Below are 13,868 nucleotides of genomic sequence, written 5' to 3' on the forward strand. Positions count from 1 at the left end.
TGGAACATGGCAATCAGTCTGGAAAACTCACAGCAATCCAGTGATTCCGGCTATTTATTTCTTTATCATGTCAGGAGCAAACCAAACAGTTGTATCACATTTTTAACAAACAAACAAATAAAACACAAAGTTTGCAAGCTTGGTAGTTGATTAAATGTCCTTTGACCAGTAGCTGGCCACAAAGCCTTGGACAACAAACTTCTCAACCTCTGAGGATGCCTGCCATAGATGTGAGCAAAACTTCAGAAGGGAATGCTTCTGGAACACGGCCATACAGCCAGGAAAACTCACAGCAATCCAGTGATTCCGGCCATGAAAGCCTTGGACAACAAACCTCTCAACCTCTGAGGATGCCTGCTATAGATGTGGGCGAAATGTCAGGAGAGAATGCTTCTGGAATATGGCCATACAGCCCAGAAAACTCATAGCAACCCAACTAAGTTCTGTTCCCCAAAGGCCAATGTTTCGTATGTGAATGTGTGTGCCTTCCAGTTATTGAGTTTTCTTAGGCAAGGGATATTACTCAGAGTTGGTTTCCCATTGCCTGTCTCTGAAACATTGCCTACAGCTCTGAACTGAATGAATTTCTTTAACAATCATCTAAAAAGAAAGAAAGAACTCCCTTTGCTACCTATCTTCCACTTGGGGCATCCAACCTGAGCCTAGTCAGAAGAGGGATGAGATCAGATCTCCCCTTGAGATCCAAGAGCAAAACTACTCTTTGCTTCCCGGTCTAGAATTCGAGTCATTTTTTCCTCCTTGTGGCACCACGCATGCTGCCAAAGCCTTTGGCAGAATACATCCTGGAGGGACAAAGAAAGAAAACCCTGGCAGAACGAAGAAGGAAGAAAAGGCTTGGTTTGGAGTCCTAAGGACTGCAGCTTGGAGTCAAGATTCAGAAAGCAGTAAAAGGGGTTGAAGAAACATCCCTTGTGGAGAAAGAGTCATATCCACCTTTAACATCCCGTATTCCTAGTGGGTCGGGACCCCTGGGAAGGGTTGCAAGGGGGGTATCAGAGGGGTTGCCAAAGACAATCAGAAAACACATTTTTATTTATTCTGTTGGTCATGGGGGTTCTGTGTGGGAAGTTTGGCCCAATTCCATCGTTGGTGGGGTTCAGAATGCTCTTTGATTGTAGCTGAACTATAAATCCCAGCAACTACAACTCCCACAGCCTATTTTCCCCAAATTCCTCAAACTCCACCAGTTCACATTTGGAGATATTGAGGATTCGTGCCAAGTTTGGTCCAGACCCATTATTGTTTTGCCGCGATCTCTCGTTGTAGGTGAACTACAACTCCAAAACTCAAGGTCAATGCCAACCAAACCCTTCCAGTATTTTCTGTTGGTCATGGGAGTTCTATGTGCCAAGTTTGGACCAATTCCATCATTGGTGGAGTTCAGAATGCTCTTTAATTGTAGGTGAACTATAAATCCCAGCAACTACAACTCCCAAATGTCAAGGTCTATTTTCCCCAAACTCCACCCGTGTTCACATTTGGGAACATAGAAGATTCGTGCCAAGTTTAGTCCAGATCCATTATTGTTTCACAGTGCTCTCTGAATTAAGGAGAACTACAACTCCAAAACTCAAGGTCAATACCCACCAAACCCTTCCAGTATTTTCCGTTGGTCATGGGAGTTCTATGTGCCAAGTTTGGTTCAACTGCATCCTTGGTGGAGTTCAGAATGCTCTTTGATAAGTGAACTATAAATCCCAGCAACGACAACTCCCAAATGTCACAGTCTATTTCCCTCAAACTCCTCCAGTGTTCACATTTGGGTATATTGAAGATGGGTGTCAAGTTTGGTCCAGATCCATTATTGTTTCAGTGATCTCTGGATGTAGGAGAACTACAACTCCAAAACTCAAGATCAATGCCCACCAAACCTAATATTTTCCATTCATCGTGGAATGGAAAATATTCTGTGTGCCAAGTTTGGTTCAATTCCATTTGTTGGTGGAGTTCAGAATGCTCTTTTATTGTAGGTGAACTACAAATCCCAGCAACTACAACTCCCAAATGTGACAGTCTATTTCCCCCAAACTCCTCCAGTGTTCATATTTGGGCATATTTAGGATTCATGCTAAGTTTGGTCCAGATCCATTATTGTTTTGCAGTGATCTCTGGATGTAGAACTACAACTCCAACACTCTTTGATTGTGGATGAACTATAAATCCCAGCAACGACAACTCCCAAATGACATAATCACTCCCCTCCCCAACCCCACCAGCATTCAAATTTGAGTGTATTAGGTATTTGTGCTAAATTTGGTCCAGTGGATGAAAATACATCCTGCTGCATATCAGATATTTACATTGCGATTCATAACAGTAGCAAAATTAGTTATGAAGTAGCAAAAAAATGATGTTATGTTTGGCGATCAGTCAACACAACATGAGGAACTGCATTAAGGGGTCGCGGCATTAGGAAGGTTGAGAGCTGTTCAGCAGTGGAACTCTCTGCCCTGGAGTGTGGTGGAGGCTCCTTCTTTGGAGGCTTTTAAACAGAGCCTGGCTGGCTATCTGTCAGGGGCGCTTTGAATGCAATTTTCCTGCTTCTTGGCAGGGAGTTGGACTAGATGTCCCATGAGATCTCTTCCAACTCTAGGATTGTATTCATTATACTATACTATTCATTATCCCGAGCTTGCAAAGCTAAGCATTCACAACTAAGAGTCTCCATTCACATCCATGAAGTGGAATGAAGTGAATGGCAGAATCCCTCCCTTTGGCTACCAGCTCATAGAGAGGATGCATCTACACACCGTAGGAGTTGTAGTTTTAGCGACACACCTTGCAAAGCGGCTCTAAAGCGGCATCAAAGTCCCCTCTTTGCATAGTGTAGAGATGCAGCCATATAGTTGACTCACAGCAGCACTTACTTGCGAGGAATCTGGAGTCAGGATGCGGCTGGAAGAAGAGAGCTCTTTTCCCTCTTGGAGGATGCCAGTCTTTCCTAACCGTGCCCAGCTCTCCAACCTCTCCAGACGCCCCCATTGCGATGCCCGTCCTTCAAAGGAAGGGCGGAGAAGGGGAAAGGGGAGAAGGGAGACGCTCTCTTCGCTCCTGGCCATCCTACCTGCATCTTTCCCGAAGCTCTCCCCACAAAGGTAGACCCGGCCCAAGGCGCAAGGGGTTCACTCACTCTCTCCCTCCCTCACTCACCATGGCGCAGGCGGACTCTGCTCCGGGGAAGCGCCTGCTTCTCTGTCTGCTGCGCCTGGACTCCCCGATCCAGCCCCTTCCCCCGCTTGGGGAGGAAGGGAAGGAAGCAAGCCACCCCCCTGGCAGCAATCCCGGCTGCAGCTGCAGTCGCCTCCGAAGAGCCCGGCCAAGGGCACGTGGAGAAAGAGAGAGAGGGAGAGAGGAGAGAGGGAGAGAGGGAGACGCCGCTGCGGCAGCAAAGAGGAGAAAGAAGAGGAGGAGGAGGAGGAGGAGAGGGAAGGAAGGAAGGAAGGGAAGGGAAGGGAAGACCAGCAAAAGCATTGGAGAGAAGAGAGCAGGGGGGGACCAGGCTGGGCTCCGCCTGCCCGCCCTGCCCTTGGAGGGAGACACAAGCAGTCCCTCCCCAGGAGGAGTAAAGGTCAAGCCAGGAAGGAGCCTCTGAGCCTGTGCAGAGCGCCTTTCCCTCCGAGTCAGGCTACTCAACCTGTGGAGCAGGGGGTGCCCAGCTCATTCTCATCCAAACTCCCAATTAGCTGCTTTGAACTGGGTTATATGGCAGTGTAGGCTCCCAGGGCCGTAGCCAGAAAAAAATTTCGGGGAGGGTTGACAATTTGGGGGGTGGGGGGGTTGAAAATTTCGGGGAGGGTTGAAAAATTCGGGAGGGGGGGCTGTTGAACCCTGCCTCCTAGCTCACGCTGAAGCCAAGAGCACAGCAGGGGGCAGAGCAACCTTCCATAGCCTGCAGCTCCGCCCCTGTCAACCACCTCCACCAAGTCTGGCCTCCTTAATGAGAGCATTCAACACACACACACCCAACTTGGTTGCTTTGCTACATGGGCTATTGCTGCAAGTAATGACAGTGTGAATAAATTGTCAATATTTGCTTGAGATAGTGCTTACAGTTCTGGAGGGACTCTTAATTTTTTGCATCTCATAGACTTAGCAGCATGGGGATTGGGTTAACCAGTTAAAATTCATGAGTAAACCAGGTTTTTTAAAAAAAATCTGAAACATTTCGGGTGGGGGTTGAACCCCTAAAACCACCCCCTCGCTACAGGCCTGTAGGCTCCTATAATCCAGTTGGGTAGCTTCCCATCCACAAAGTGGGAATAGGTATATCTACACTGACATAGAATCCAGATTATCTGTGTTGAACTGGATTATAGGAGCCTACACTGCCATATAACCCAGTTCAACACAGATAATCTGGATTATATGTCAGTGTAGATATACCTATTCCCACCTTGTGGATGGGAAGCTACCCACCGGCCGTGGAAATCATCTGTGGGACAGATGGCAAGCTATTTAATCTCAGCAAACTGAAAGCCAAAACCAAGGTCACAACAACATCTAATAGTAAATAAGAAGAAGAAGAAGAAGACCAGGATTGAAAAATCAGCTAATGACCCAAAATGCAGACTGTGCAAGGAAGCTGATGAAACCATGGATCATATCCTCAGCTGTTGCAAGAAAATCGCACAGACGGACTACAAACAGGCACAACTCTGTGGCCCAAATGATTCATTGGAACTTATGTTCCAAGCAGGGGCGGCTCATCCATTATGCGAAGTAAGCAGTCGCAGAATATATTTTTTGCCAGGGACGCAGAAGTGCCTCTGTAAATGCCCCTCGACCGCCACTTGAGGAGCACCCCCTCAGCTCACAACATCCCTAGCAGTCCGGGGGTGAGCCTCGGCTTTCTTGCCTCGCTGTTGGGCGATCCTCTTCCCAAAGGGGCCAGGCCCTTTAGCCTCGCATAGCCCCTCTCGTTCCTGCTCCACCTGGCCACCGGGTGCGCAAGCAGAGCCAGCGCTCAATCGTTCTCCGCGTTCGATCTCTTCCCCATGACCGGCTCCCTTTCCCGATCCCCCGGCGCTCCACCCGCCTCCTCTCCTCTCCCCAATCCGCAGGTGGGCCAAGGGGCAGAGCCGCCGCGCCTGACCCGCTTCGGGTCTGGAGGCGTGTCTGAAGATCCTGGCGTGCACACCAAAAGTTGCCTCTTCTCCTGACTTTCTCTTCAGCCATTGGGACCAAGAGAGAGAGAGAGCCCCTCCGGCTGGAGGTATCTCCCACCTCCACTCCCTCCTTTGTTTTTGCGCCTACCTTCAGGAAAGGTGGGCATCTCCACCTCTCTCTCTCTTGGTCCCAATGGCTGAGGAGAAAGTCAGGATAAGAGGTTACTTTTGGTGCACACGCCGGGGTCTTCAGGCACGCCGGACCCAAAGCGGGCCAGGCAAGGGAGCAAGTGCGGCAAGTGTAGTTACTAGGATGTATCGTTCACCTACAATCAAAGAGCATTCTGAACTCCATCAATGATGGAATTGAACCAAATATGGCACACAGAACTCCCACGACAAACAGAAAACATATATCAATGATTGGTGGGGGGGGGGGGGGGCGCCAAAATACTGTTTGCTTACCGTTGAAAATTACCTAGGGCCACTTCTGGTTCCAAGAACCACCTGCCATCAACCTGCAAAGGTAGTGGGAAATAAACATTCAAAAATACTGTGGGATGTTCAAATCCAGACTGATAACATTTTGGAACACAATACACCAGACCTCACGATTGTGGAAAAGAAAAATGTTTGGATTATTGATGTCACCATACCAAGCAGCCCAAGAACAAGCCATTAGAACAAATGCCATCAAAGCCAGAATTGAAAAGTCAACAACAGATCTCAAGTGTAGGCTCTGCAAGGAAGCAGATGAAACCATAGATCACATCCTCAGCTGCTGCAAGAAGATCGCATAGACAGACTACAAGCAGAGACATAACACCGTTGCTCAGATGATTCATTGGAACTTGTGCCACAAATACCATCTGCCTGCGACAAAGAACTGGTGGGATCACAAACCTGAAAAAGTTACAGAAAATGAACATGTCAAACTACTCTTGGACTTCCGAATTCAGACTGACAGAGTTTTGGAGCACAATACGCCTGACCTCACAATCATGTTAAAAAAACAAAATATGGATCGTCGATGTTGCAATCCCAGGCGACAGCGGGATTGAAGAGAAACAAGTGGAAAAGCTGACACAATATGAGGATTTAAAGATCAAACTGCAAAGACTCTGGCACAACCCAGTCAAGGTGGTCCCAGTGGTGATTGGCACACTGGGTGCAGGCCTAAAGACCTTGGCCTGCACTTAAACACAATAGGCGCTGACAAAATTACCATCTGCCAGCTGCAAAAGGCCACCTTACTGGGATCTGCACATATTATTCGCCAATACATCACACAGTCCTAGACACTTGGAAAGTGTCCAACGTGTGATCCAATACAACAACCAGCAGGGTGATCTTGTTTGCTGTGGACTCATCTTGTTGTGTTTCAAATAATAATAATTTCATTTATATCCTGCCACATCTCCCAAAAGCAGTGGTTCCCAACCTGTGGTCTGTGGACCACCAGTGTTCCGCAAGAACAGCCTCATTGTTACTACACTGTTGTAACAAGACCAACTGGGTTGTTGTAAGTTCTCCGGATTGTATGGCCATGTCCCAGAAGCATTCTCTCCTGGGGTTTTGCCTGCATCTAATGCAGGCACCCTCAGAGGTTGTGAGGTCTGTTGGAAGCTAGGAAAATGGGGTTTATATGTCTGTGGAATGTCCAGGGTGGGAGAAAGAACTCTTTTCTGTTTGAGGTAGGTGTGAATGTTTCAATTGGCCACCTTGATTACCATTTAATGGCCTGGCAGTTTTCACGGTGTGGCTTTTTACTGCTTGGGGGAATCCTTTGTTGAAAGGTGATTAGCTGGTTTCGTGAAACCCTCTTATAGTGCTGAGGCTTACTAAATATGATTTTCTGTGGGTGAGCACATGGCGACTACTGGATGGCCTTTGTTCTGTATCAGAAACTAGAGCCGATGTGGTCTATCCATTGCAATTTTCTGAATCAACACTCCAAATAATGAAACCAAACCTAAAGTTGACCAAAAACTGGTTTGTAACCCTTTTGGTACTAATGTTGGAGAGTGGTCCATGGTCAAAGTGGTCCCTGGTCAAAAAAAAGGTTGGGAACCACTGCCCTAAAAGGACTCTGGGCAGCCTACAAAGCAACAATATTGCAATACAAATAATATAAAATACAACAAGCCTTAACAAACAGCAACAATATAGCATAGAATGACAATATAAATCTGTCATAGAACTCCAAAATGCTGATAATAATGTAATTCATGCTCATTCAGAGGACCTACAAGCAACTCTAAACTCTTTTGCAGAAGCCTACGAAAAGCTTCACCTCTCACTGAACATTGAGAAAATCAAAATGGTCTTTCAACAAGCACCATCTAGTCCCTCTGCAATGCTGGAAATACACCGATTCTCAATATATACATGAATTATATATATGAACTATATTTTTGGCTGGCGTTCTGACTTACAAGCAAATTCAACTTAAGAACAAGCCTACAGAACCTATCTTGTTCATATCTTGAGGGCTGCCTGTATAATGTATTGGCATGGTGGTTGCTTCCCTTTAGTTCTCAGATGTTCTTGAATGACAGCTCTCATCACTTTAGTTTATTATCCACCATGCAGACTAGGGATAGTGGGAATTGCAACCTAACAACACATGGGACTCTGTGGATGGGGAAAGGCAAGAGGATTTTTTGAAGTAGAACATATCTAAAATGTATCTAAATCCAAATCCTCTCTCCTGACTAAACAGAACAAATGGCAGCCTTCTAGATATCATGTATCACAACTTCCATCAGCTCTTCTCATGGTGTCTAATGATGAGGAGGATGGAGATTGTAGTCCACCATCTGAAGGGCCACATAAAATGATATGGAGGTTATAGATATGACCCATGGGTCTTGCATTTGGCAGATGTAAGGTAGAACCTGCTAGCCAGGAGGAGCAGGGGTCAAGCTGTGAGGAAAGGAGGAGGTGCCTCTGAGCTTGTGCAGAGCACTTTCCCCTCCATCAGAGTCAAACATGACTGATGCATCTAGCTGCCAGGTCAAAGGTCTTGCAGATTGCAACCCTAGCAGCTCTGCTTTATTTACCTTTCCTTTTAGAATAAGATATGAGTTAGGGGTACTCAACCTCTGGAGCCCACATGCCAGGGGTAGCAAGAGTCAAGCTGTAATCAAGTGTGCAGGGTGCCTCTGAGCATGAGCATGAGCAGAACACCTTTCCCTCAAAGCAGAGTCAAATGCATTAATTCTACAGTATAGATGCACCCTGTGACTAACACTACTCAGCTTCCAGCCCACTTGCCAGGAATACCAGGAGTCAATCGAGGAGGGTGCCTCTGAGCTTGTGCAGAGTGCTTTTCCTTGGGAGCAGTCAACTATGATTAATTCTACTGTGCCTGGAGAACAAAGTTTGGCAAACTGTGTTGTGACACATTTGTAAGTGTGTTTGCAGTGTGTAAGTGTGTCACACAAACATGAGAAATGATGAAAACGGTGGAAATGTATGTTATTATCTTACACATTGCATATTTAAAAATATATATAAATAAAAGATTTTGTGAGGTATGTTCAACTATACACTTTGTTATTACAGTTTATGTATGTGTCTGCATCTCTTATAAGGGGGTGGTTTAACCACTGGGTTGCTTGTAAACCTGAATAACTGTGTCGCAAAATGATGCATGTTGAAAAAGTCCGTCACCAATAAATGTCTGGAAAGTTCTGCTCCAGAATCTGCTTACCAGAATCAAGTGAGGAGGATACCTCTGAGCTTGTGCAGAGCACTTTTCCCTTGCAGCAAAGCAAACCATGACTGACACATCTAATGCAGGCAGCCAAGGCTGCCAGGTCAAAGGTCTTGCAGATTACAGCCCCAGCAGCTCTTCTTCAGTTACCTTCCCCATTAGATTGGAATGAAATATTTCAAAATACAGTACGGGTTTGGGCTACTCAACCTCTAGGCTACTTGCCAGGAGGTCAAGCCGTGATCAAGTAAGGAAGGTGCCTCTGAACTTGTGCAGAACGCCTTTCCCTTCCAGCAAAGTCAATAATGACTGACACATCTAGTTGCCAGGTCAAAGGACTTGTAGATGACAGTTCCCAGATGCTCTTCTTTAGTTACTTTTCCTATTAGAGTGGGAGGAAAATAGTTTAAAATATGGCATGGGTTCAGACTCAGAGCGATAAGGTTGTCATAGAGTTAATGCAGTTAACTGCCATGGCTCTGTGCTTTAGAATCATGGAAGCCATAGTTTTACAAGGTCTTTAGCCTTCTCTGCTAAATAATTACCATACCTCAAGAAGTCTGACTTGACCATGGTGGTCCATGCCTTAGTTACATCAAGACTGGACTACTGTAATGCACTCTACGTGGGGCTGCCTTTGAAGATGGTTCGGAAACTATAGTTGATACAAAGGTCGGCGGCCAGGTTGTTAACTGGAGCAAGTTACAGGGAGAGGTCAAACCCCCTGTTTAGACAGCTCTACTGGATGCCGATAAGTTTCCAGTCCCAATTCAAGGTGCAGGTTATCACTTATAAAGCTCTAAACAGTTCAAGACCTGCCTATCTTCATGACCGCACCCTCCCCTACGAGCCCACACAGTTCTTAAAATCTTCTGGGGATGCTCTTCTCTCCCCCCTGCCCCCGTCTCAGGCATGGTTGGTGGAAACGAGAGAGAGGGCATTCTCGGTGGTGGCCCCTTGTCTCTGGAGCTCTCTCCCCAGGAAGATTAGGCTGGCACCCTTCCTATCCACATTCCATAAGGAATTGAAGATGTGGATGTTTCATTGTGCAATTGATTGACGATTCCTTGATAGATGGTCCCTAAAGATATGAATTCAAGTTCCTATATTTGATTACTACATTTTTAAGTTAAGCTGAAATGATCCTGTTATAATTGCTCTATTCCTATGCTACTATTCGTTCTATCCACCTTTTGACCAGCCTATCCTCTAACTTGTTTACATATTGGTCCCCTCCCCCCAAAAAATGAGACTAGAGGTATCTATGTTGTTGCTTATGGTGCTTGTTTATCATTGTTTATGATGATGCTGTTCTTAGGTTGTTTTAATATTTTACTGTTCTGATTTTAATTGTATGTTGCCTTGGGCTTGGCCCCATGTAAGCTGCCCTGAGTCCTTTCAGGGAGATTGAGGTGGGGTAGAAAAATAAAGTTCTTCTTCTGACTCAGCAAACTACAACTTCCAGGATTTCCATAACATTGGAACATGGCAGTTAAAGTGGTGTCAAACTGCACCCTAAGGGATTTGGGCAATGGCAGCCTTTGTGGATTGATCCATAATCCTTAGGTTTTCACTCCTAAGGCGAAATATTTATCTATCCAACTATCCATCTCTCACATCTAAAAAAGGGAAGAGATTTGAGCAGAGCTTGTGGATTTCATTAAGAGCCTTCCTACCTTTCCTCCCATAACTCAAGCACCACTTGTGTTGCTAAATGTAAGCCAGATGCTCAGTTGAGTGGCCACAAATGGGGGAGAAATGAAACAAAGCATGGACCTTTGATAGTTGTGCCAAAGAGGAATGTTACAGTCTTCAGCACCTGCAGAAATCTCTCTCTCTTTTTTAAAAAAGTCCTTTTTCATGAATTTATACTGAGTACTAAAGAAACAGGCCTCTGTACATAGGCAGAGCACCATCCTGAGTAATCATAACCAGCCAGTTCCTTTGAGAATTTGAAAGTTTCCCAATTACGATTTCAATACAGAGTTTAAAGCTGTTCCTGTTTGGTTATTTATTTCTTGTGTTGTCGAAGGCTTTCATGGCTTGCTGTGAGTTTTCTAGGCTGTACGACCATGTTCCAGAAGCATTCTCTCCTGACATTTCACCCACATCTATGGCAGGCATCCTCAGAGGTTGAGAGGTTTGTTGTCCAAGGCTTTCATGGCCAGAATCACTGGATTGCTATGAGTTTTCTAGGCTGTATTGCCATGTTCCAGAAGCATTATCTTCTAAAGTTTCGCCCACATCTATGGCAGGCATTCTCAGAGGTTGTGAGGTTGTTGTTGAAGGCTTTCATGGCTGGAATCACTGGGTTGCTGTGTGTTTTTCAGGCTGTATGGCTATGTTCCAGAAGCATTCTCTTCTGACGTTTCGCCCACATCTATGGCAGGCATCCTCAGAGGTTGAGGAGTCTGTTGGAACCTAAGTAACTGAGGTTTATATATATGTGGAATGTCCAGGGTGGGAGAAAGAACCCTTGTCTGCTTAAGGCAAGTGTGAATGTTGCAATTTGCCACCTTGATTAGCATTTAATGGCCTTGCAGTTTCAAGGCCTGCCTTGTTGCTGCCTGGGGAATCCTTTGTTGGGAGGTATTTATTTCTTGTCTTACCTTTCTACTAAAACTTGGACCATAGTTACATATGTAACACAAAAAGATACAGCTAAATGACACATGTTACAATATTATAATATTTTAAGCTTTGCTAGTCTAAACCAGATACATTGAAAATAATATAAACATACCAAGGTGGATTCACATAAAAAGGAAAACCTATCCTCTTAGCCCAGGGATGGAGAAAGTTTAGACTTCTAGATGTTATTGAACTATAAGTCCCATCATCATACTTATGCTATCTGGTGCTGATGGGAGTTGCAGTCCAGCATCTGCAAAGCGGCACATCCCCCACACTTGTCTTTGCTAATATTTGAGGAGGCAAAATCTTAAGCAGAATTCTATAGCCCAAAATTGCATCCTTGTGGTATTTGTGTGACTCCAAGTCACCTATTGAGTTATAGAGATGATATATATTTCATAGGGGATAATTCCGTAAAGGTAAAAGTTTCCCCTGACATTAAGTCTACTTGTGTCTGACTCTGGGGGGTGGTGCTCATCTCCATTTCTAAGCTGAAGAGCCGGCGTTGTCCATATACACCTCCAAGGAGCCCCCGGTGGCACAGTGGGTTAAACCCCTGTGCGGGCAGGACTGAAGACCGACAGGTCTTAAGTTCAAATCCGGGGAGAGGCGGATGAGCTCCCTCTATCAGTTCCAGCTCCTCATACGGGGACATGAGAGAAGCCTCCCACAAGGATGATAAAAACATCAAATCATCCGGGCATCCCCTGGGCAACGTCCTTGCAGACAGCCAATTCTCTCACACCAGAAGCGACTCCAAGGTCATGTGGCCAGCAAGACTGCATGAAGCGCCATTACCTTCATGTAGAAGTGGTACCTATTGATCTCCTCACATTTGTATGTTTTCAAACTGCTAGGCTGGCAGAAGCTGGAGTTAACAGTGGGAGCTCACCCCACTCCTCAGATTCAAACCACCAACTTTTTGATCAGCAAATTCAGCAGCACAGCAGTTTAATCTGATGCACCACAAAGCCCAAGGGGTAATTATAAATAGTTTATTAAAAATATCCAGTTTATTCCACCTAGGATGCAGCTACACTGTTGAATTAAGGCATTTTGACATCATGGCTCAATGCTATGGAATAATAATAATAATAATAATAATAATAATAATAATAATAATAATAATGTCTATTTATAAACAGCTCTAGCTCCCCGAGAGGACTCAGAGAGGTTTCCAAATAACATCATCAATACATACATAGTAAACAACATAACCATAAGATTAACAAAGCAATAAAAGCATAAAAATTGTTGCCATAACACATATATATTAAAAGTAGAATAATTGGAGCTTTAATTTTCCATGGCCCAAAGCCTTCTCTGCCAAAGAGTGCTGGTGCTTCACCAAACTACAACTTCTAGGACCCCATAGCATTCAGCTATGGCAGTGCAAGTGGTGCCAAACTGCATTAATGTGGCAGTGTAGATGCACCCTTACGAGCATGGCACAAAAGTGACCACCTGCTTCTCATGTTAGCAGAATGTAAGTCAGAGCTATACTGTTTCTGAACATGATGTGTGTGTGTGTGTGTGTGTGTGTGTGTGGAGCGACTTGCACTTCTGGGTGAGGGAATTGGCTGTCTCCAACGATGTTGCCCCGGGGATTCCCAGATGTTTGATGTTTTACCATCCTTGTGGGAGGCTTCTCTCATGTCCCCGCATGTGGAGCTGGAGCTGACAGGGAGCTCACCCACTCTCCCTGGATTTGAACTGTTGACCTATTGGTCAGCAGTCCTGCTGGCACAAGGGTTTAACCCACTGCACCATCTGAACATGATTCATCTCAATATCACAGCAAATAAGACATTCCCTACTAATATTACTAAAAATCACATGGATGAGTTCACCCAATAACATTCTTTGAAATTATGTGTGTACGTGGAAGGAGTGGATTTTTATCTCATTTAACCACCTTCAAAAAAGCACAAACAACATATCCTTTCTTTGCCAGTGCGTAGCCACAACAAAACCCTCAGACTTCTCGGCTGTTCTGATAAGGAAGCGAGGGCATGTGCTCCAAACAGGGATTTTCTTCCCTCCTTTCTAGAAATTGAGGACTATAAATGCTCATATACAGACTGACATTGCACTAGCAGCTTTTTAATGTCAGCCCAGGGAGGGACTATTTGCTTCAAGGTTTTCCTTTACGTCTCTGCTTACATTCCAGGGGAGAAAAACTTTCCAGGCTTTTTAATTCCAACTGAGTAAGGTTTGGAAAGTGTGAAAAGGACCAGGAGGGATGGGGACTTTTATTCCCAGAAAAATTGGCAATCGGAGGAGAAAAGTCAAATGACTCGGCTTTGATTAGTTTCCAGATTTGCAGCCAAAAGAACAAGTCAGATTAATCTGCCTATTTTTATTAAAAATGTATAGCTAGGGAAGGCAAT

General features: G+C 45.1%; 1 protein-coding gene across 4 annotated transcripts in view; it reads right to left on the reverse strand.

Moving 5' to 3' along the window:
- The window catches only part of ARHGEF40 (Rho guanine nucleotide exchange factor 40), a 52,742-nt gene extending 49,232 nt beyond the window's left edge, over nt 1–3,510 (reverse strand). For 2 of the 4 annotated variants that reach the window (XM_060780610.2, XM_067469937.1), the window contains exon 1: nt 3,172–3,507. In XM_060780610.2, the coding sequence (XP_060636593.2) occupies nt 3,172–3,492 (321 nt within the window). In that variant the 5' untranslated portion in view covers nt 3,493–3,507. The other 2 variants (XM_060780608.2, XM_067469939.1) reach the window with 2 other exon arrangements.
- Between the last annotated feature and the right edge of the window lie 10,358 nt (nt 3,511–13,868).

Source organism: Anolis sagrei, chromosome 6, assembly GCF_037176765.1.
Source record: "Anolis sagrei isolate rAnoSag1 chromosome 6, rAnoSag1.mat, whole genome shotgun sequence".
Lineage (NCBI taxonomy): Eukaryota > Metazoa > Chordata > Lepidosauria > Squamata > Dactyloidae > Anolis > Anolis sagrei.